This window comes from Oncorhynchus keta, chromosome 35 (assembly GCF_023373465.1).
Source record: "Oncorhynchus keta strain PuntledgeMale-10-30-2019 chromosome 35, Oket_V2, whole genome shotgun sequence".
Lineage (NCBI taxonomy): Eukaryota > Metazoa > Chordata > Actinopteri > Salmoniformes > Salmonidae > Oncorhynchus > Oncorhynchus keta.
This window is the reverse complement of record NC_068455.1, coordinates 34,402,463-34,427,420: the sequence shown is the minus strand read 5'-3', so window position 1 is coordinate 34,427,420 and position 24,958 is coordinate 34,402,463. Positions and strand designations below refer to the sequence as shown.

Below are 24,958 nucleotides of genomic sequence, written 5' to 3'. Positions count from 1 at the left end.
GGATAATGGTGTGAGCCATTAACAACCTTTCAAAGCACTTCATGGCTACGGACGTGAGTGCTATGGGTCTGTAGTCATTTAGGCAGGTTGCCATTGTGTTCTTGGGCACAGGGACTATGGTGGTCTGCTTGAAACATGTTGGTATTACAGACTCAATCAGGGACATGTTGGAAATGTCAGTGAAGACACCTGACAGTTGGTCAGCACATGCCCGGAGCACACATCCTGTTAATCCATCTGGCCCCGCAGCCTTGTGTATGTTGACCTGTTTAAAGGTCTTACTCACGTCGGCTACGGAAAGTGTGATCACACAATTGTCTGGAACAGCTGATGCTCTCATGCATGCCTCAATGTTGCCTGCCTCGAAGCGAGCATAGATGTGATTTAGCTCGTCTGGTAGGCTCGTGTCACTGGGCAGCTCGAAGCTGTGCTTCCCTTTGTAGTCTGTAATAGTTTGCAAGCCCTGCCACATAAGACAAGCGTTGGAGCCGGTGTAGTATGATTCAATCTTAGCCTGTATTGACGCTTTTCCTGTTTGATGGTTCGTCGGAGGGCATAGCAGGATTTCTTGTGAGCTTCCGGGTTCCGAGTCCCGCACCTTGAATGCGGCAGCTCCACCCTTTAGCTCAGTGCGAATATTGCCTGTAATCCATGGCTTCTGGTTGGGGTATGTACGTACAGTCACTGTGGGGACAACGTCCTCGATGCACTTATTTATAAAGCCAGTGACTGATGTGGTGTATTCCTCAATGCCATCGGAAGAATCTCGGAACATGTTCCAGTTAAATGACTGAGTCCGATCTAGACGATTATTGTTTTACCATTTGCCTATTTCCTCATTGTGGCACAGAAACATTTGTTGAGATTCTCTGAGAATTTGTGTTAGCAAGCTAAAAGAATCTGCATAGCAGGCCCAGCTTGTCATTCAGGTTTCTCTTTGCATTAGGACAAGGAGTGTTTGTCTTCCACTCCTTGTCCTAATGCAAAGAGAAACCTGAATGACAAGCTGGACCTGCTATGCAGATTCCTTTAGCTTGCTAACACAGACTCCCAGAGAATCTCAACAAATGTTTCTGCGCCACAATGAGGAAATAGGCAGATGGTAAAACAATTAATCGTCTAGATCGGACTCAGTCATTTGAATGTTTGATGGTCCATTTTTGTCATTGTCATCATTGATTGGGAGAATGCAGAACAGGAAATGGTAAAGTAGATGTTGTCCTTAGCTGGCAGATATGGGCCAATGAGTTGATGACTTGAACATACACATCAGAGAAATTCCAACATCTAATTGAAAATGAACACTAAAGCCATATTTAGTGTTAGAAACATCCTTTCACTGACTGTACGTGTGTGGACCTACATCAATACGACATACTGTATTACATGGTTATAACAGGATGTCTTTGCGCTTGTGGTCCTGTATGTCACATGGGTCTGTTTTCATGTCCTGACTAGAGATGTTCTGATCGAGTCAGTCAGGGTCACCTGAATGGGGCCAAAAGTCAAGTACTTGTCTAGAATCCAGAAAAAGATAAGTCAACAGGAATGTCAAATAACTACTGTAACATGAGACTGAAGTAAATTAAATGTAAACATTTTATTTATCAAAATAATAATGTTCAAAATGGAAGTTTGAAGCTGATTGTGAAGGTTCTGCTCCTGACAATGTGAGGCTATCAGGTATCCACACCAATGTTCCACGAGGAACACTGTAAGGCTGAGATTTTATGCACTTTATTGTCCACCCTGTTCTTATTTGCTTTCATGTGCTCCAGCTTTCCAAGATGCCAGGGTTTACTTGCATAAGTGGACTTGATCAATTAAATAGCAGCGTTCCTTGTCCCTCATTTGAATGAGGAAGGTTGGTTTACAAGCATGTAAAAACACAGGCAATCTGTTGTAGCTTTGCAAAATAAATCTGAGTGGAACCATGCTAATGTAGTCTTGCAATAGAGTAAGTAAAAAAATACAAAATATCCATAATAATTATAGAGGAGCTTCTATTAGAATAAATGCTGTAAATAAAACTAAATAAATGATTAGAGTGTCAAGTAGTGGGAAGCCACTGTCCATTTTAGACTAATCTTGCAGTAACACTATAAAGTCCAAAGTAAAGAGATTTGTTATCATTCTGTTGTCCTCATATTGAGGTCATAAAACAGGGTAAAAAAATATATTTGAGGGTAATGTTCTACTAGTTTTCATGCAATCTTTTTTCATTTTTTCACTTACACCAAACATCTTAGCTATTTATACAATTGTGAGACAGACATCCCTCGGTAAAAAATGTATTACAGATTTCTTGATTTATCTTCGATTAATTCTGACTGTTTTGAGGATGTGTTACTGGCTATGTTGTTGCTACGGTGGCTTACGAGGGACAAACAACAGTAATATTGCTGCTTTTTTCTTGTTTTTCAAGCGAAGGTCTTTAGGGAGTATGCGAACAGGGAGTTCACTTCGCCTAGCCTAGTCTTGCTATGAACAAACCAAATCTAGTATGCGGGCACCTTTACCCCTGGCAAGAAACCCCAAAGTAATGTGAAAACAAAGTGAGACTAACTGGAAAAGCTTTGTAAGATGTTACAGTAGACAATTATAGATTTTTTTTGTATTTTTTTGTATTCAGTCTGGCAGTGGGAGCTGAGTTGTATACAATGGGGTGTGGCTGAAGATCATGGTTGTCTAGCCCCAGGGTCATGGAACATCAGTACAAAGCCTTGCACCATGGCAGTATAGGGCAGTAATAGGACAGTAGAGTCTTAGAAAAACCTGTCTCTCATACAGAGTCTTAAAGGAGGACAAGCATGAGCAGGCTTGATCAATAAGGTGAGACCTGGCTCCATAGGCATACATGTTGTGGTTGAATCTTGGGATAGTTCAGGCATCCTATGCTGCAGAGGACAGGTTAGGGGCAGACGCCCGCATGTGAGTCGGCAAAGGGGCTTGAAGGTGGCCTGGGGACTGAAACCTTAAGGGTTGTTTCTCCAGCTGAGACATGGGCAGAGTGCAGTTGCTGCAGGAATTCTCCTTGCTGTACCGTTCATTCAGGGCCATGGTGTTCCGTTTTCTCCTCTTATTTTGTGCTATGTGAGCGATCCGCTTGGAGACAAGGTATATGATCTCACAGACATTGAGCACAATGCAGAGGGCAGAGGCGCCCACCATGAAGTAGGTGAAAACTTTCTTCTCTGTGGGGTGGCCGATGTAGCAGTCCACCTGATTGGGGCAGGGGCTGACCTCACACTTGACCAGCCGGGGCAGGTAGAAGCTGTCGTAGATTTTGTGGAGGATGTAGAGGAAGGAGATCTCGATGCCCGTCTTGACGAACAGACTAAGCAGGTAGGTCCACCAGAGGCCGCCGTGCCTCTTCCCTGTGTTCTCGTACAGCTTGTCCTTATTGCCGTGCATGGCATTCTTCCGTTCGCGTTCATCGCGATACGCCACATGCATCATCACCATGAAGGAAGGGCAAGTGACAAAGATGAGCTGCAGGGCCCACAGGCGAATGTGGGAGATGGGGAAGTAGTGGTCGTAGCAGACGTTGGCACAGCCGGGTTGCTTGGTGTTGCAGTCAAAGTCCTTCTGATCATCGCTCCACACACGCTCCGCCGCCACCACGTACACCATCACCCTGAACACAAACACCACAGAGAGCCAGATACGACCAAATGCCGTGGAGTACTTATTCACCCCACTCAGGAGGGCTTGGAAGGTCTTCCAATCCATGGTTGAGGCTGGATGTTGACAGTCTCTTTTTCAGAACTTGCCTCCTTTTGTTCGATAACTATGGAACACTGGAGCAACCTGAGTAGATAAAGGAGAAGATGGTTGAGGGAAGGCATCAATGTAATCTGGATCCTGGTATGAATTAATTGCACAATGTCCTTCAAAATGGTATGATACAATCCACACAAAAAAAAGAGGAGCTTTTCAGCTTTTTGGGTGTAGGCCTATGTTTATGTGTAGACCTCAATCTACAGCATTTTATAGCAACCAGAAGTACATTATTTCTTATTTGAGAACTTAGGTGTTCTACATTGACTGAGATTTTGTTTCCCTTTTTCAATCGAATTTTTTGATCAGTTTACTTCCACATATCCCACATATTCATAATCATATAGTCAACTTTGTCAACAAAGATCGCTTTAGAATAGTTTATTTCTCCTTGTAATATTTAACTCTTAATATCTAAGGTTTACACAACCTTCATATAAAGTCAATGTGGCAATTAATACATTTTAAAAACTGATGACAGTAGATGAGAATTGGGGAAAGGGGGATACCTAGTCAATTGTACAACTGAATGCCTTCAATTTAAATGTGTCTTCCGCATTTAACCCAACCCCTCTGAATCAGAAAGGTGGGGGGGAGGGGGGGGGGGCTGCCTTAATCTAGATCCACGTCTTCGGCGCCCGGGGAACAATGGGTTAGGGCCAGGTGGGCATACACATTAAGGCATATGTCTCACTTTACCACACACTGACTAGGCTATAACAGTTGGGTTGTCTGTGATATATTGGATAAGAATCATTTTCCAATTAAATCAGAGTTTTACTGTGTGGCTGTACAGGGAAGGAAATCAATGCCATCATGTTTATTTGTTCTTTGTTCCCTCATTGTTTATGTCTGCTTATACATTTGACATTTTGGTATAAAGCCAATGTGAACTGTTCAAAAAGTATCCCTAAGAAAGGAATGGATACAGTTGAAAGTAGAATACTTTTTACGCATAGGCCTACCTGCTCTTCTCATTGCGCATATTCAGGTGGCTGAGTAACCTATACATTTTATGATATGTCGGAACAGAGTAAATCTCAGACTTTTGTAGTAACAGAGTAAATTAAATGGGCTATCTGGTTACGCCAAAAGTTTAGGCTACAATTCAACATCAGCGGAGTAAGACAATCAAAATACCTTTTTACACCATGCTCTCTTTAAACTCATCCACAAAGTAAGGAACAGATACATTCATAAAAATAGATAGCCTACTTTTCACTTACTTAACAAATGTCAATCCATTGTTTGTGCTTCAGTTCATAATCAGTTTTCTTCTGTTTTCTGTAGTTAATTCGTTTTACGCATAGATTAGCCCCGCTCAACAGATAGAATGCTGTTGTCATGATTGATGTGTCTTTGGCGTTTGTCTGTGGGTGGGGTTTAAAAAATAAACTTGTAGCCTACCAATTGAGGCCCAGATGGTTTTTTTCTGGAATGGGCCTACACCACACTGTAAAACATTTCCTGTAAAATGTACAGTAACTCACTGGTTAGTAATTGGTAGTAAGTTACTGTATTTGATTTTACAGTACAGCTACTGTAATACATTTTATGGTACCAAAAATGTTCATGTAATCTAATTTACAGTACCACATCAGTTACTGTAATATAATTTACAGACCAATTACAATTACAGCATATTCATGTTTTTGCAAGTTTTCATTTTTATATTTTCATTTACATTTGGGTAATTTAATGGGCACTCTTGTCCTTAACAATTTACAGTTGGTGCATTCAACCAATATTGATCATTTAAAAAAACGTCATAGTCATAGCATCGTTACTGAAAATCCTGTTGTAGTTAAGGATATACTGGTCTTCAAAATAATTGTAATTACAACAAGATATCTTATGGTATATTTCTGACTATCTCTGGATAATGCTAATACATTACTGAAATATTCACGGTAATTGGATGTCTGCTTCCTGTAAATTACTATAATGTCAAAGCAATGAAAGACAGTACAATACTGTAAAAGTGACAAAGAAACGGTAAGAAAGTCATTTTTTACAGTACTTTACTGTAATTACGAGGGAGTGGCACAAGCAAGTTGGCTGATAGGCATTTGTATATTATAGCATATTAATGAATACTTGGTGTTTTATATCACTTGCACTTCTAGAGGCCTAAACAAAGGCTTCCAAACTGGCTGTAATTACAGGGCATAACAGATTTGATTAAATAGTCAACCATTAAAGGTTTAACACCAGCCATCACTCTGATCAATCCCTTATATAATAGTACCTCATATAACTTAAATCAGTACAGAACTCCTCACTAATGGGTGCAACAACTATAGCCTCTTAGAAGACGCACCTCAAAATATGTTAATGAGCCAGCGATTATTTTCTCTCCCAGAATATTTTTCCACGATGAACCATAATTTACAGTATGCTGCATTAAATATACAGCAACACATATTCAGCAATTGCTGATAGTAAATATGTATACCAAACAAAAATATAAACACAACATGTAAAGTGTTGGTCCCATGTTTCATGAGCTGAAATAAAATATCCTATAAATTTTCCATCCAAAAAGCTTATTTCTCTGCAATTTTGTGCACAGATTTGTTTACATCCCTGTCAGTGAGCATTTCTACTTTGCTAACATAATTCATTCACCTGACAGGTGTGGAATATCAAGAAGCTGATTAAGCAGCATGATCATTACACAGGTGCACCTTGTACTGGAGACAATAAAAGGCCACTCTAAAATGTGAAGTTTTGTCACACAACACAATGCCATAGATGCAATTAGCATGCTGACAGCAGGAATGTCCACCAGAGTAGTTACCAGATAATTGAATGTTCATTTGTTAATTTCTCTATCATAAGTCGCCTCCAACAACATTTTAGAGAATTTGGCAGTACGTCCAACCAGCCTCACAGACCACATGTAACCACGCCAGCACAGGACCTCGACATCCAGCTTCTTCATCTGCAGGATCATCTTATACCAGCCACCCGGACAGCTCATGACACTATGGCTTTGCACAACCAAAGAATTTCTGCATGAACTGTCAGAAACCATCTCAGGGAAGCTCATCTGCGTGCCTGTCATCCTCACCAGTATCTTGACTTTACTACAGTTCGACATCGTATGCGACTTCAGTGGGGAAATGCTCACCTTCAATGGCCACTGGCACGCTGGAGAAGTCTACTCTTCACGGATGAATCATGGTTTCATCTATACTGTGCAGATGGCAGACAGAGTGTATGGCGAGGTGTGGGCGAGCAGTTTGCTGACATCAATGTTGCGAAGAGTGCCCCATGGTGGCAGTGGGGTTCTGGTATGGGCAGACAAAAGCTACGGACAACAAACACAATTGCATTTTATCTACGGCAATTTGAATGCACAGAGATACCGTGATGAGATCCTGAGGCCCATTGTCTTGCCATTCATCTGCTACCTTCACCTCATGTTTCAGCATGATAATACACAGCCCCATGTCGCAAGGATCTGTACACAATTCTTGAAGTCTGACTCAAGTCCAAGTCATGTGACTCGAGGCCACACCTCTGGTATCTGGTGTGGCCACCAGCTGCATTAAGTACTGCAATGCATCTCCTCCTCACGGACTGCAGCAGATTTACTAGTTCTTGCTGTGAGATGTTACCCCACTCTTCCACCAAGGCACCTGCAAGTTCCCAGACATTTCTGGGGGGTATGGCCTTAGCCCTCACCCTCCAATCCAATAGGTCCCAGATGTGCTCAATGGGATTGAGATCTGGACTTTTCGCTGGCCATGGCAGACCACTGACATTCCTGTCTTGCAGGAAATCACGCACAGAACGAGCAGTATGGCTGGTGGCATTGTCATGCTGGAGGGTCATGTCAGGATGAGCCTGCAGGAAGGGTACCACATGAGGTCGGAAGATGTCTTCCCTGTAACGCACAACGTTGAGATTGCCTGCAAGGACAACAAGCTCAGTCCGATGATGCTGTGACACACCGCCCCAGACCATGACGGACCTTCCACCTCCAAATCAATCGCCGCTCCAGAGTACAGGCCTCGGTGTAACGCTCATTCCTTCAAAGATAAACGTGAATCTGACCATCACCCCTGGTAAGACAGAACCGCGACTCGTCAGAGAAGAGCACTTTTTGCCAGTCCTGTCTGGTCCAGAGACGGTGGGTTTGTGCCCATAGGCGTCGTTGTTGCCAGTGATGTCTAGTGAGGACCTGCATTACTACAACAGGTCTACAAGCCCTCAGGCCAGCCTCTCTCAGCCTATTGCGGACAGTCTGAGCACTGACTGTGCGTTCCTGGTGTAACTCGGGCAGATGTTGTTGCCATACTGTACCTGTCCCGCAGGTGTGATGTCCAGATGTACCAATCCTGTGCAGGTGTTGTTACACGTGGTCTGCCACTGCGAGGACGATCAGCTGTCCGTCCTGTATCCCTGTAGTCTTAGGCGTCTCACAGTACGGACATTGCAATTTATTGCCCTGGCCACATGAGCAGTCCTCATGCCTCCTTGCAGCATGCCTGAGGCACGTTCACGTTCACGATGAGCAGGGACCCTGGGCATCTTTCTTTTGGTGTTTTTCAGAGTCAGTAGAAAGGCCTCTTTAGTGTCCTAAGTTTTCATAACTGTGACCTTAATTGCCTACCGTCTGTAAGCTGTTAGTGTCTTAACGACCGTTCCACAGGTGCATGTTCATGAATTGTTTATCGTTCATTGAACAAGGATGGGAAACAGTGTTTAAACCCTTTACAATGAAGATCTGTGAAGTTATTTGGATTTTTACGAATTATCTTTGAAAGACAGGGTCCTGAAAAAGGGACTTTTTTGTTGTTGCTGAGTTTATATACACTACTCACACATGTTAAGTTACATACACAATAAATAGGTATTAGCATATTATTGAAATGCCATCTCTTCTCCATTAACTAAACTCAGGACAAACGGAGATAAGGAAACAGCAGATTGTTTGAGCATGTTTTGTTTGTGTTGATGTTCATTTCTATCGCCTGTTTCTATGCACAGTTCTTTCTTCTAGTTGAAACTTGTTCCAGAATGCTTCCAACCCTCCACTAACATAAGAGACCGCCACACCCAGAGATGAATATGAGTTTTTGTTCAGCTGCTGTTTCTTACACCTGATTGGTGGAAAGCATCAAAGGCTTACCTAGTGCTAGGCAGTGGTGGAAAAAATAACCAACTGTCATACTTGAGTAAAAGTAGAGATACCTTAATAGAAAATGACTCAAGTAAAAGTCACTCAGTAAAATACTACTTGAGTGAAAGTCAAAAAGTATTTGGTTTAAAATATACTTAAGTATCAAAAGTAAATGTAATTGGTAAATATATACATAATCGTTTCAAATTCCATATATTAAAGAAACCAGATTACACCATTTTCTTGTTTTTAAAATGTACGGAAAGCCAGGGGCACACTCTAACATTCAGACATAATTTACAAATGAAATAAGTGAGTGAGTCTGCCAGATCAGGGGCAGTAGGGATGACCAGGGTTGTTCTGTTGATAAGTGCGTGAATTGGACTATTTCCCTGTCCTGCTGAGCATTCAAAATGTAATAAGTACTTTTTGGTGTCAAGGAAAATGTATGGAGTAAAAAGTACATAATTTACTTTAGGAATATAGTGAAGTGAAAGTAAAATAAAGGCACAGCAATTCCTTATCATATTACCATTTTTTTTTAAGTTACCCTCTTTTCATTGTGTTTCTCTACCCTCTTTTCATTGTGTTTCTCTACCCTCTTTTCATTGTGTTTCTCTACCCTCTTTTCATTGTGTTTCTCTACCCTCTTTTCATTGTGTTTCTCTACCCTCTTTTCATTGTGTTTCTCTACCCTCTTTTCATTGTGTTTCTCTACCCTCTTTTCATTGTGTTTCTCTACCCTCTTTTCATTGAACACATTTCATTTGTACTTTTGTTTGTTGCATTGACATGCAGAGACCTTCCTTTGCAACACAATATTAGGAATGTGTTTCATTTGGCTATTTCAGCCACACCTGTTGCTGGCAGGTATATTTATTCTTATTTATTTTACCTTTACCTTAAAATCGAGCACACAGCCATGCGATATTCATAGACGCATTGGCAATAGAATGACCTTCCTGAAGATCTTTTAACGATGGCGAAGGAGATGGCTGCCGTTTTACGGGCTCCTAAACAATTGTGCTATTGTGTGTTGCTTCACGTTATTTGTAACTTATTTTGTACAAAATGACCGAAAAGAGCTTCTTGATATCAGGACACCGATTACTCACCTCGTACTGGACAAATATTTTTTCTTTAACGAGTTGTACGCAAATTATTTACTTCAGACACCCGACAAGGCCCAAATCCCCGTAATTTGCACGAAGAAAAGACGGAGATATCGGGGACGTAGGCCTATTAGCCAACGTGCAATCATGGGGTAACAAAATGGATGAGCTCTGATCAAGACTATCCTAATAACAGGACATTAAAAACTGTAATATCTTATGTTTCACCGAGTCGTGGCTGAACGACGACATGGATAACAAACAGCTGGCTGGGATTTACGTGTATTGGTATGATAGAACAGCTGCCTCCGGTAAGACAAGGGGTGGCGGTCTGTGTCTACTTGTCAATGACAGCTGGGGCACAAAATCTAATATTAAGGTTTTGCTCGCCTGAGGTAGTGTATCTCATGGTAAGCTGCAGACCACACTATTTACCAAGGGAGTTTATCTATATTTTTCATAGCTATTTAAAAAAAAAAAAAATTAAATTACATTTAATTGTTTGTGTCAAAAATGCCAATTGGCAACGCATCCCTTATGGGATTAATTGACACAAACAAACAATACAATAATTCACTATGGTAATTAAATTATAATTCTTCTTCCGGTGTTCTCTGCACCGCATTAAGAGTTTAAAAAAAAGTACGGTAAAAATCAATACATAATAGTAAATAAGATTATCCAAACAATACTCACATCCCTAGAGCAGTAAAATAATATGCACACACACACACACACACACACACACACACACACACACACACACACACACACACACACACACACGCGCCATTTACCACACAGAAGCTTAATATTTTTACAATTTAATTATAGGTCGCCCTTTTTCTTTTATCTCAGGCTTTATCTAAATATTCCGCAAACGGAAATATACATTTCATTTTCTCCTCATCACTCAGCCACATAACGCCAGGGTATATGCTTTCTGGAATAAGAGCAAGCATATCTCGTGGTAGAAAGGGCAATAGAGGATAACATTTGTTTCATTCTCTATTTCTTCGAGGTCACAATAGTTACGTAGTCTTTCCTCTTCCATTTCACCACAATACTGACATGTTTCAATACGCAGAGGCAATATCCCTGATCTTACCTGTTTCAATACGCAGAGACAATATCCCTGATCTGACCTGTTTCAATACGCAGAGGCAATATCCCTGATCTTACCTGTTTCAATACGCAGAGACAATATCCCTGATCTGACCTGTTTCAATACGCAGAGACAATATCCCTGATCTGACCTGTTTCAATACGCAGAGACAATATCCCTGATCTTACCTGTTTCAATACGCAGAGGCAATATCCCTGATCTTACATGTTTCAATACGCAGAGGCAATATCCCTGATCTTACCTGTTTCAATACGCAGAGACAATATCCCTGATCTGACCTGTTTCAATACGCAGAGACAATATCCCTGATCTGACCTGTTTCAATACGCAGAGACAATATCCCTGATCTGACCTGTTTCAATACGCAGAGACAATATCCCTGATCTGACCTGTTTCAATACGCAGAGACAATATCCCTGATCTTACCTGTTTCAATTCGCAGAGACAATATCCCTGATCTTACATGTTTCAATACGCAGAGGCAATATCCCTGATCTTACCTGTGTACATAGCGATCTTTTGCTTTTAGGTAGGTTATACATAATATATCTCTCACACACAAATTCACCCTTAGTCTATTTATCACCACAAACCGATGCTGGCACTAAGACGGCACTCAATGAGCTGCATAAGGCCATAAGCAAACAAGAAAATGCTCATCCAGAGGTGGCGCTCCTGGTGGCCGGGGACTTTAGTGTAGGAAAACTTAAATCCATTTTACCTCATTTCTACCAGCATGTTAAATGTGCAACCAGAGTGGGGGGGGGACTCCAGGCCACCTTTACACCACACACAGAGATGCGTACAAAGCTCTCCCTCGCCCTCCATTTGGCAAATCTGACCATAATTATATCCTCCTGATTCCTGCTTACAAGCAAAAACTAAAGCAGGAAGTACCAGCGGCTATCTCAATAAGGAAGTGGTCAGATGAAGCAGATGCTAAGCTACAGGACTGTTTTGCTAGCACAGACTTGAATATGTTCCGGGATTCTTCCGATGGCATTGAGGAGTACACCACATCAGTCACTGGTTTCCTCAATAAGTGCATCTTCCTGACTCCCTGACTGGGAGCCTAGTGACCTAGAGGCTGGAGAGGGAGCACACGTGACACATAGCCTGTTCTCTCTGCTACAGCATGGAAAACGGTACCGTCTAGTTCCAAAAGGCTTCTTAACAGATTCTACCCCCAAGCCATAAGACTCCTGAACAGCTAATCAAATGGCTACCCGGACTATTTGCATTGTCCCCACCCCAACCCCATTTTTACGTTGCTACTACTCTCGGGTTATTATCCATGCAAAGTCACTTTATCTCTACCTATGTGTACATTTGACCTCAATTACCTCTACTAACTGGTACCCCCGCACATTGACTCTGTACTGGTACCAGCTGCATATAGCCTCGCTACTGTTATTTTATTGTTGCTCCTTAATAATGTGTTATTTTTTTATTTTTCACATTTTTCTTTTCGGCATGTTCAGTTTATTTGAGCAAATACTTTCTAAACACTTTTTTTCCCTTAAAACTGCACTGTTGGTTAAGGGCTTGTAAGTAAGCATTTCACTGTAAGGTTGTATTCAGAGCATGTGACAAATAAAATGTGATTTGATTTTCAGTGACTTTCAATGTGGCACCATCATAGGATGCCACCTTTCCAACAAGTCAGTTTGTCAGATTTCTGCCCTGCTAGAGCTGCCCCGGTCAACTGTAAGTACTGTTATTGTGAAGTGGAAATGTCTAGGAGCAACAACGGCTCAGCCGCAAAGTGGTAGGCCACACAAGCGCCACACAAGCGCCACACAAGCTCACAGAGCGGGCCCGCCGAGTGCTTAAGCACGCAAAAATCGTCTGACCTCGGTTACAACACTCACTACCGATTTCCAAACTGCCTCTGGAAGCAATGTCAGCACAATAACTGTTCGTCATGAGCTTCATGAAATGGGTTTCCATGGACGAGCAGTCGCATAAAAGATCACCATACGCAATGCAAAGCGTTGGCTGGTGCGATGTAATGCTCGCCACCTTTGGACTCTGGAGCAGTGGAAACGTGTTCTCTGGAGTGATGAATCACGCTTCATCATCTGGCAGTCTTGACGGACTAATCTGGGTTTCGCGGATGCGAGGAGGATCAGCCCAATGCATAATGCCAACTGTAAAGTTTGGTGGAGGAGGAATAATGGGTCTGGGGCTGTTTTTCATGGTTCGGACTAGACCCCTTAGTTCCAGTGAAGGGAAATCTTAATGTTACAGCATATAATGACATTCTAGACGATTCTGTGCTTCCAACTTTGTGGCAAAAGTTTGAGGAAGGCCCTTTCCTGTTTCAGCATGACAATGCCCCCGTGCACAAAGCGAGGTCCATACAGCAATGGTTTGTATAGATCGATGTGGAAGAACATGACTGGCCTGCACAGAGCCCTGACCTCAACCCAATCGAACACCTTTGGGATGAATTGGAACGCTGACAGCGAGCCAGGCCTAATCACCCAACATCAATGCCGACCTCACTTATGCTGGTGTGGCTGAATGGAAACAAGTCCCTGCAGAAATGTTCCAACATCTAGTGGAAAGTCTTCCTAGAAGAGTAGAGGCTGTTATAGCAGTAAAGGGAGGACCAAATCCATATTAATGGCCCTGATTTTGGAATAAGATGTTGGACTAGCAGGCGTCAACATACTTTTGGTCATGTAGTGTAGTGGTCATGTACACTGCTCAAAAAAATAAAGGGAACACTTAAACAACACAATGTAACTCCAAGTCAATCACACTTCTGTGAAATCAAACTGTCCACTTAGGAAGCAACACTGATTGACAATACATTTCACATGCTGTTGTGCAAATGGAATAGACAACAGGTGGAAATTATAGGCAATTAGCAAGACACCCCCAATAAAGGAGGGGTTCTGCAGGTTGTGACCACAGACCACTTCTCAGTTCTTATGCTTCCTGGCTGATGTTTTGGTCACTTTTGAATGCTGGCGGTGCTTTCACTCTAGTGGTAGCATGAGGCGGAGTCTACAACCCACACAAGTGGCTCAGGTAGTGCAGCTCATCCAGGATGACACATCAATGCCAGCTGTGGCAAGAAGGTTTGCTGTGTCTGTCAGCGTAGTGTCCAGAGCATGGAGGTGCTACCAGGAGACAGGCCAGTACATCAGGAGACGTGGAGGAGGCCGTAGGAGGGCAACAACCCAGCAGCAGGGCTGCTACCTACGCCTTTGTGAAAGGAGGAGCAGGAGGAGCACTGCCAGAGCCCTGCAAAATGACCTCCAGCAGGCCATAAATGTGCATGTGTCTACTCAAACGGTCAGAAACAGACTCCATGAGGGTGGTATGAGGACCCAACGTCCACGGGTGTGGGTTGTGCTTACAGCCCAACACCGTGCAGGACGTTTGGCATTTGCCAGAGAACACCAAGATTAGCAAATTAGCCACTGGCGCCCTGTGCTTTTCACAGATGAAAGCAGGTTCACACTGAGCACGTGACAGACGTGACAGAGTCTGGAGACGCCGTGGAGAACGTTCTGCTGCTTGCAACATCCTCCAGCATGACCGGTTTGGCGGTGGGTCAGTCATGGTGTGGGGTGGCATTTCTTTGGGGGGCCGGACAGCCCTCCATGTGCTCGCCAGAGGTAGCCTGACTGCCATTAGGTACCGAGATGAGATCCTCAGACCCCTTGTGAGACCATATGCTGGTGCGGTTGGCCCTGGGTTCCTCCTAATGCAAGACAATTCTAGACCTCATGTGGCTGGAGTGTGTCAGCAGTTCCTGTAAGAGGAAGGCATTGATGCTATGGACTGGCGCGCCTGTTCCTCAGACCTGAATCCAATTGAGCACATCTGGGACATCATGTCTCACTCCATCCACCAACGCCACGTTGCACCACAGACTGTCCAGGAGTTGGCGGATGCTTTAGTCCAGGTCTGGGAGGAGATCCCTGAGGAGACCATCCGCCACCTCATCAGGAGCATGCCCAGGCGTTGTAGGGAGGTCATACAGACACGTGGAGGCCACACACACTACTGAGCCTCATTTTGATTGTTTTTAGGACATTACATCAAAGTTGGATCAGCCTGTAGTGTGGTTTTCCACTTTAATTTTGAGTGTGACTCCAAATCCAGACCTCCATGGGTTGATAAATTAGATTTCCATTGATAATTTTTGTGTGATTTTGTTGTCAGCACATTCAACTATGTAAAGAAAAAAGTATTTAATTAGAATATTTCATTCATTTAGATCTAGGTTGTGTTATTTTAGTGTTCCCTTTATTTTTTTGAGCAGTGTATATACTACCTACACATGTTAAGTTACATACACAATAAATTGGTATTATCATGTTATTGATAGGCCATCTCTCCATTAACTTAACCCAGGACAAATGGATATAAGGAAACAGCAGTTTGAGCATGTTTTGTTTGTGTGTTGGTCTTGATTTCCAGCTCCTGTTTCTATGCACAGTCCTTTCTTCCAGTTGGAACTTGTTCCGGAATGCTTCCAGCCCTCCACTAACATAAGAGACCGCCACACCCAGAGGTGAATACGATGTTTTCTTTGGCTGCTGTTCCTTACACCTGATTGGTGGAAAGCATCAAAGGCTTACCTGGTGCAAGGTAACTCTATTATTGAATGGAGAGGTGGGCCAGCGGAAGGCGCGAGGCAGTGGGTGAGAGGGAGGGGGGCACTTTCAAATCAGCAAGATAATTCATCCTTTCAACTTTTTTAACAAAGGCACAGCAATTCCTTATCATATTACCTGTTTTTTTAAGTTACCTGACTTTTCATTGTTTCTCTACCCCCTTTTCATTGAACAAATGTTATTTTTACTTTGTTTCACTGACATGCAGAGACCTTCCTTTGTTGTCTCTTTATTCCCTTATTCTTATTCTTCATGGTTATCTAGAGGCCAGGGATGGACTGAACTAGAAGGTTTTTGCTTACTATGGAGATCATCCCAAATCTAAATCTCCAAGGAAATGGACTGTGGCTCATTTCTCCTTGATACGACCAGCAACCACCCACTTTTATGCGCAAACTTTGGAGATAAGCTTTCATAGAAGATGTTCACAATGTCTTTTACTGGATGGCTGTGTTGATGTTCCCAGGACAAAGAGTATCAGTATATTTTCAGATGGCCATAAGCACATCTTTGTTGGGAGAATATTTGTGGGCAACAAAAAAAAAACTCCCAGATGTGTGGTGTATGGAAAACATCATCAAATGTCTACTTGTGATAATTCTCCAAACATGTCAGAACATATCAGCTCTATGAGGAGGATTGCCTCTATTCAACGCTATCGCGTTACTGTATGTCCCCACACATGACACAACAACAAAGGCAAAAAGGCTTATGTTATATGAATGTACAGTTTCTACATGTGCATTCAACTTTTAATGTGTGTGACTAGTATGTATTTGAGCATCCATGTTCTCAAACAGACACACAAACACACCTGAGCTATTGACATATTTTATATTTCATACAGGCTGATACGTACTAATGCTTCAGGATTATAACACACTGGGATCACACGTATGTACCCATGGGATGTGAACTTTCAATGACATCAAACACTTTCTTCATTTCATATAACACCTCTCTCAAATAGTGTTTACTGTTCATCCACTTTGCCCACGCATCAGAGGTCTCAGATCAGTGAATGGGCAATCTCCCCCACATACATTCCTGCCCTTGAACTGGTTTCTATTTTTCTGTATTTTGTTCACATCCACCAAGGAGAAGTATTCTACCTCAAATCAAATCAAATCAAATGTATTTATATAGCCCTTCGTACATCAGCTGATATCTCAAAGTGCTGTACAGAAACCCAGCCTAAAACCCCAAACAGCAAGCAATGCAGGTGTAGAAGCACGGTGGCTAGGAAAAACTCACTAGAAAGGCCAAAACCTAGGAAGAAACCTAGAGAGGAACCAGGCTATGTGGGGTGGCCAGTCCTCTCCTGGCTGTGCCGGGTGGAGATTATAACAGAACATGGCCAAGATGTTCAAATGTTCATAAATGACCAGCATGGTCGAATAATAACAAGGCAGAACAGTTGAAACTGGAGCAGCAGCACAGTCAAGTGGACCGGGGACTGCAAGGAGTCATCATGTCAGGTAGTCCTGGGGCACGGTCCTAGGGCTCAGGTCCTCTGAGAGAGAGAAAGAAAGAAAGAGAGAATTAGAGAGAGCATATGTGGGGTGGCCCGTCCTCTTCTGGCTTTGCCAGGTGGAGATTATAACAGAACATGGCCAAGATGTTCAAATGTTCATAAATGACCAGCATGGTCGAATAATAGTAAGGCAGAACAGTTGAAACTGGAGCAGCAGCATGGCCAGGTGGACTGGGGACAGCAAGGAGTCATCATGTCAGGTAGTCCTGGGGCATGGTCCTAGGGCTCAGGTCAGTTGAAACTGGAGCAGCAGCATGGCCAGGTGGACTGGGGACAGCAAGGAGTCATCATGTCAGGTAGTCCTGGGGCATGGTCCTAGGGCTCAGGTCAGTTGAAACTGGAGCAGCAGCATGGCCAGGTGGACTGGGGACAGCAAGGAGTCATCATGTCAGGTAGTCCTGGGGCATGGTCCTAGGGCTCAGGTCCTCCGAGAGAGAGAAAGAAAGAAGGAGAGAATTAGAGAACGCACACTTAGATTCACACAGGACACCGAATTAGGACAGGAGAAGTACTCCAGATATAACAAACTGACCCTAGCCCCCCGACACAAACTACTGCAGCATAAATACTGGAGGCTGAGACAGGAGGGGACAGGAGACACTGTGGCCCCATCCGAGGACACCCCCGGACAGGGCCAAACAGGAAGGATATAACCCCACCCACTTTGCCAAAGCACAGCCCCCACACCACTAGAGGGATATCTTCAAACACCAACTTACCATCCTGAGACAAGGCTGAGTATAGCCCACAAAGATCTCCGCCACGGCACAGCCCAAGTGGGGGGGCGCCAACCCAGACAGGATGACCACCTCTATTCACATTCCACAGGCTATTCACAACGACTCATCCAATAGATTCATGCAATCCTTTAGTCACTCAATCAAGGGCTGCGTTTTACACAAGTTCTGATATTCTGCCAAATGACTGTCAAAAGAGCTGATCTGTTTGGTCAAATTACAAATTAGGGAAACAAATATCAGAATTGGGTTGTGTAAATGCAGCCAATATGACAGTTAGGCTCAATGTAACTACATAGACAAAGGATGTGACTTCTGTCTAGCTTTTGAGAATGAGGCATGATGGCAATGGTTCACCACTAGACTAAAAGTTATCATCAGGTATTGTAAGAAAAGATCCTCCCAGATATCACACTTCAGGAATCTTTACAATGGTCATAGGCCTCTTATAAGACACGTCAACATCTTCCTTGGCAACACTTTCTGTAATTTATGTACTAGGTTTAGGAGACAGGGATGGAGTGGAAAGTTCCTTTTTGGCTCCAGTTTAATGACAACTGATCCAGGCAGTTGGACGGGCACACCTGATGGAATGCAGCCCATGACTCAACCGCTGTGCAGCGCATGTCTCCACACGCTGAGAGAATAGAACAGGAAAACTACTCCAATGTTGTGTCAGTACTTGTCTTATAGGGCGGTATACAAACAGAAGATGAGGAGCTGGGGCAGAACTAACAGAGAATCCTGTACAGTCTTGCTGCTGCAAAGGTGTGTTATTTTCTTTGTATACGCAGTAAAAGACCCACAAGTCCTGATTCAAGATGCTGAATAGAGAGAAAGGATACAGGCAGATTACATTCAGTGTCAACAGACATGGTCCGTCCTTGATTCCTGGTTGACTATTACAGAAGACAAAAACATACACATCATTGAACAACTTTAAATGCCCCTTTCTGGAATACCAAGTGAGAGTAACTTGTTTGATTTCACCTCACAGCCCTGTGTTCACCTTTACTACACATATTATCCCTTTTCTTTTCTCTCATTTCCATGTAAACAGAGTCACCAACTCAGAACCTGTCCCAGAGATGGTCAAATTTCTCCACTGGGTGGGTCTACAGTTCTGGCTGACGTGTTAAACTGGGGACCCAACCTCTGTCCATACAAATGGCAGTGGTTGAAAAAATATCCAATTGTCATACTTGAGTAAAAGTATAGATACCCAAATAGAAAAGGATTCACGTAAATGTGAATCACCCAGTAAAATACTACTTGGGAGTAAAAGTCTAAAGGTTTTTGGTTTTAAATACACTTAAATATCAAAAGTAAATGTAATTGCTAAAATATACTTAAGTACCAAAAGTAAAAGTATAAATAATTTCAAATTCCTTATATTAAGCAAACCAGACGGCACCATTTTCTTGTTTTTATTTTATTTACAGATACCCAGGGGTACATTGCAAAACTCAGACATAATTTACAAACAAAACGTGTGTTTAGTGAGTCCGCCAGATCAGAGGCAGTAGAGATGACCAGGGATGTTCTGATAAGTGTGTGAATTGGACCATTTTTCTGTCCTGCTAAGAATTCAAAATGTAATGAGTAGTTTCGGGAGTCAGGGAAAATTGATAGTGTAAAAAGTCAATTATTTTCTTTAGGAATGTAGTGAGGTAAAAGTACAAGTAGTCAAAAATATAAATACTAATGTACAGATACCCCAAAAAACGACTTAAGTAGTACTTTAAAGTATTTTTACTTAAGTACTTTACACCACTGACAAATGGACAGGTCCTCTTATACAATGAGAGTGTGCTTCATATGTTCTGGTCCCCATATAGTATGAGCTTCATCAATAACTGCTGTTACTAATGCACTGGTGATGATATGGGACTAATATCAGCACCCAGAACCAAACCATCCAAGGCTGTCACAAGAGAGTCAAATGGGACTGATACTGTATAATTCAGAAATTATGATTAATCCGAAATAAAGTATCTTTCCTACCATACTCAGGGACTTTATTCATGGTCTTGATCCATATTTAAGAATCTTTGAACAAAAAAACCCTTCATTTGAATACTGTCTGTTGTGCACTTCAGTCATTATATTTATCAAATGTATTTGAAAAATACATAAATTGCATTGTATAAATATACAAACAAAAAAGTGAAATAGATAAACTGCAACTGTACTTTGATAAAAAAATATGTAAATATACCTATAAGTGGACCTCACTGTTTGCATCCATGTAATATACATTCTGGGACATATCATCAACAACTATGTTTACTGAAACACATTCAAATCAACACGCTTTACTGGCTTTGTGCAGAGTGCATGTATTTTATAATCTATCATACACATGAACACAGAAATGAATCGTCAGTATTCAAGCCATAGTTGTGCATAACCTACTGACAAACAACATGACCAGAAAAATACTCTCTCAATATCCAGAAGGATTTAAAAAAATCTTTCATCATCTATCAATATTGACGTATGCGCCATCTTTTCACAACAAAGCCTAAAGCCGCCTCTGCTATTAGTAATGGAGGATGAGACAGGTAAAACTTCCCAGGGCATAAGAACAACAATGGTGTGGGCACAGTGTGGCAAAGGTTGAGTCCTTTCCGAAAAATAACAATGGTAAAGTTGTGAGGTGTGGTAGACAGCAAACAAATAACTTGAGAATATATCACATTGCCCAGCCCTGGTGCAAAACTCTGCTAATGATGGATGTTTTATTTAAAGTGACTCAATTCATTTGATTGTGTTGTAATCAAATTGGTCACATGCGCCGAATAAAACAGGTATAGAGCTTACCGTGAAATGCTTACTTACAAGTCCTTAACCAACAATGCAGTTCAAGAAATAGAGTTGAGAAAATATTTACTAAATAAACTAAAGTTAAAAAAAGTAACACAATAAAGAGGCTATACAGGGTGTACCGGTACCGAGTCAGTGTGCGGGAGTGGGGGGGACACCGGTCATCAACACAAAGGTAAGTAAACAATGCCTACAGAGGAACAATGAAGAACTGGCCAAGTCTTGCCTATCCAGAAGAGAAATGGAAGATACTGGAGGCAATGGAAGATACTTCTCATTGCCTCCAGACTCGTTATTCGACTTCTTTATATTCTCTCTTTTTGGTGTGTCATCATAGTGGTCTTTCACTTGTGGTCAGACTCGCTCATGTGGAACAAACTTAAACTTGAAACCTTTTTTCAATGCTGAATTGAATGTCATTGAGAAAACAGAAAGGTGTTCATGTATTTTTTTTGGGCCAAAAATCTTTTCTAAATGTAAAAGTAATCAACAGTATCTGTAATCTGATTACAATATTTTTGTTGGTGACTTAATTGATTACCTTTTTTTTTTTTAGTAATCAGGTTACATGTGACTGATTACATGTAATCAGTTACTCCCCAACCTTGAGTATAAGATGGGGCTGAGGCATCCTTGCTGGGCAACTTTAGAGAGTTGGACTCCATTTGATTCTTGCCACCGATCACCAGAGACGTAGCCATGACCACCTGGCGTGACTGGATGGTGGAGTTGCGTGATTGGTGTATCTGGATGAAACACTCTTTACATCGTTTCCCCACCAGGTACAGGATCTCAAAGAAAGATAGCAGGATACAGGCCAGGCTGGTGACCACCATGAAAATGGTGAAGATACGCTTCTCTGTGGGGCGAGAGATGAAGCAGTCCACCTTGTTGGGACAGGGCTTCTGCTCACACTTGATGAGAGAGGGGAAGTCATAGCCCTCGTAGATATGATAGATTAAATACACAAAGGTGCCGTCCACCGCTATCTTGAAGATCAGGGTCAGGACGTAGGTCCACCACAGCCCCCCGCGCTTCTTGCCGGTGTTCTTGTAAAGTTTCCGACAGCCCTCGCCATATTTGAGCGTGTGTTTGCGCTCACGTTCATCTCTGTAGGCCACGTGCATCACCACCATGAAGGAGGGACAGGTGACAAAGATGAGCTGCAGGGCCCATAGGCGGATGTGGGACACAGGGAAGAAGTGGTCGTAACAGACATTATGGCAGCCAGGCTGGGCCGTGTTGCACTGGAAGTCCTTCTGCTCATCCCCCCACACCTTCTCTGCTGCCACGACAAACACCATGACCCTAAAGAGGAAGACAACGGACAGCCACACACGGCCGAATGCCGTGGAGTACTTGTTCACCCCACTGAGGAGGCCCTGGAGGAATGCCCAATTCATTGGAAAGCTGACTCACAATCTACCTCTCTGACAGAAGTTAAGATGGAGGATGGTGTGAGAAACCCTTTTCGGTTGAAAATTGTTGGTTGAGATCTCAAGTCAAATTCTGGAGTGTTCTTTACTTCCAGCCATCTATAGAAGAGAGAGAGAGAGGGATTAGGGGGAAGAGATGGCCTTTGAGTTTGAGTGAACAAAAACATAACTGGTGTTATGACATCAGAACTATGAAATAACACATGGAATAATGTAGTAAGCAAAAAAATTGTTAAATCAAAATATATTTTATATTTGAGATTCTTCAAAGTAGCCACCTTTTGCCTTGATGACAGCTTTGCACACTCTTGGCATTCTCTCAACCAGCTACATGAGGTAGTCACCTGGAATGTATTTCAATTAACAGGTTAAGTTAATTTGTGGAATTTCTTTCCTTCTTAATGCGTAATCACCCTTTGCCTCGATGACAGCTTTGCACACCGTTGGCCTTCTCTCAACCAGCTTCACCTGGAATGATTTTCCAACAGTCTTGAAGGAGTTCCCACAAATGCTGAGCACTTGTTGGCTGCTTTTCCTTCACTCAGCGGTCAGAATCATCCCAAACCATCACCATTTGGTTGAGGTCGGGGGGATTGTGGAGGCTAGGTCATCTGATGCAGCACTATCACACTCCTTTGTAAAATAGCTCTTATACAGCCTGGAGGTGTGTTGTGTCATTGTCATATTGAAAAATAAATTGAACTAAGCCCAAACCAGATGGGATGGCATATCGCTGTAGAATGCTGTGGTAGCCATGCTTGTTAAGTGTGCCTTGAATTCTAAATAAATCACTGACAGTGTCCCCAGCAAAACACCACCACACCATCACACCTCTTCCTCCATGGCTTCATGGTGGGAACCACACATGCGGAAATCATCCGTTCACCTACTCTGTGTCTCACAAATACACGGCAGTTGCAACCAAAAATCAGACCAAAGGACAGATTTCCACCGTTCTAATGTCCATTATTTGTCCATTATTTGTGTTTCTTAGTCTCTTATTATTGGTGTCCTTTAATAGTGGTTTCTTTGCAGCAATTCGACCATGAAGGCCTGATTCACATAGTCTTCTCTAAACAGTTTATTTTGAAATGTGTCTGTTACTTCAACTTGTAATATATTGATTTGGGCTCCAATTGCTGAGGCTGGTAACTCTAATGAACTTATCCTCTGCAGCAGAGGTAACTCTGGGTCTTCCTTTCCTGTGGCGGTCTTCATGAGAGCCATTTTCATCATAGCGCTTGATGGTTTTTGCAACTGCACTTGAAGAAACTTTCAAAGTCCTTGACATTTTCCACATTGACTGACCTTCATGTCTTAAAGTAATGATGGACTGTCATTTCTCTTTGCTTATTTTAACTGTTCTTGCCATAATATGGACTTGGTCTTTAACCAAATAGAGCTATCTTCTGTATACCACCCTTACCTTGTCACAACACAACTGATTGGCTGAAACGCATCAAGGAAAGAAAGAAATTCCACGAATTAACTTCCACAAAGACACATCTGTTTATTCAATGCATTGGAGGTGACTACCTCATGATGCTGGTTGAGAGAATGCCAAGAGTGTGCAAAGCTGTCATCAAGGCAAATGGTGGCTACTTTGAAGAATCTCAAATATATTTTGATTTGTTTAACCATTTTTTGGTTACTGCATGATTCAATGCGTTATTTCATCATGTTGATGTCTTCACTATTATACTACAATGTAGAAAATAGTTTTTTTTTTAAACAACCCTGGAATGAGTAGGTGTGTCCAAACTTTTGACTGACCCTGTATATATTTAACCCCCGGGCGCTGAAGACGTGGATAACGATTAAGGCAGATTCAGAGGGGTTTAAACTGAAATGTGAAGACCTATTTCAATTGAATACATTCAGTTGGACAACTGACTTGGTACATTATTCCCATGTTTTATTCACACAATTGTTTTTTCCCTGTGTAATAAATAGGCATAACTGGGAGCTATTTTCACACTTACCGCCTTTTTCAAAATGAGATTAAATGATGAATAATAATGTGTATGTATCAAGGATGGCAAAAACACCCATGTCCTAAAAGTACATGACAAGATTCCTATTTAGTAGCAAGTTAACTATTGCAAAAAGGCAAGTTAAATGTTCAGAGTAGGTCTTAACACCGACAGGCTATGCAGCAACTACAGTACTTTATTCCCCAATTGTTTATTCTAGTGAGTTCGCTGAATAATAGAAAAAGAATAGAGAAAACCTTTCCCAAACGCAGTCTCTTCAACCAATGAAAAATAACCCAAACTTTCTCTATCGGAATCTAATAACCTTACACTACTAGTATTGATACACAGCTGGAAATGTAAACAAATCATGTACTTACACTTCAAAATGTCTATGACAAAAGGACCATAAACTCAGTCGGGGAAGTTGCAGTCCGAATAGGAACGAGAAAAAACTCTTTGAATGCGACCCCACCGATGAAAATCGGTTTCTCAACGCAGGCGTGTGGGTGGAGCAGTCAGTCACGCAAAGCGATGTTGTCGTACAACAATGAACTTGTTCAGGTGTGGCTCGTGAACCATGCAGATGAGCGGTTTCACGGGCCATTTAAATGTACAGAACTACAATATAAACATGCATTAATTCAAAATATTTGACTGAGTTAT

At 42.2% G+C, this 24,958-nt stretch overlaps 2 protein-coding genes across 5 annotated transcripts; both read right to left on the bottom strand.

Annotated features, from left to right (window-relative positions):
- Nucleotides 1-1,581: 1,581 nt before the first annotated feature.
- LOC118368418 (gap junction beta-3 protein-like) lies at nucleotides 1,582-5,146 on the bottom strand. Its single transcript, XM_035752489.2, has 2 exons — nucleotides 5,007-5,146; nucleotides 1,582-3,810 (listed from the first exon to the last, which is right to left on the bottom strand). The coding sequence occupies exon 2, from the start codon at nucleotides 3,730-3,732 to the stop codon at nucleotides 2,893-2,895; it is 840 nt and encodes a 279-aa protein (XP_035608382.1). The 5' UTR covers nucleotides 3,733-3,810; nucleotides 5,007-5,146; the 3' UTR covers nucleotides 1,582-2,892.
- Nucleotides 5,147-16,603: 11,457 nt separating this feature from the next.
- On the bottom strand, nucleotides 16,604-24,823 carry LOC118368417 (gap junction beta-4 protein-like). 4 transcript variants are annotated; one of them, XM_052496925.1, is made up of 3 exons: nucleotides 24,673-24,823; nucleotides 21,425-22,418; nucleotides 16,604-17,745 (listed from the first exon to the last, which is right to left on the bottom strand). In XM_052496925.1, the coding sequence occupies exon 2, from the start codon at nucleotides 22,284-22,286 to the stop codon at nucleotides 21,462-21,464; it is 825 nt and encodes a 274-aa protein (XP_052352885.1). In that variant the 5' UTR covers nucleotides 22,287-22,418; nucleotides 24,673-24,823; the 3' UTR covers nucleotides 16,604-17,745; nucleotides 21,425-21,461. The 4 variants fall into 4 exon arrangements, with proteins under 4 accessions (XP_052352885.1, XP_052352886.1, XP_052352887.1 ...); XM_052496926.1 differs by having other exon boundaries at nucleotides 16,604-17,299; XM_052496927.1 differs by lacking the exon at nucleotides 16,604-17,745 and adding an exon at nucleotides 22,598-22,663 and having other exon boundaries at nucleotides 19,470-22,418; nucleotides 24,673-24,791.
- Nucleotides 24,824-24,958: the final 135 nt, after the last annotated feature.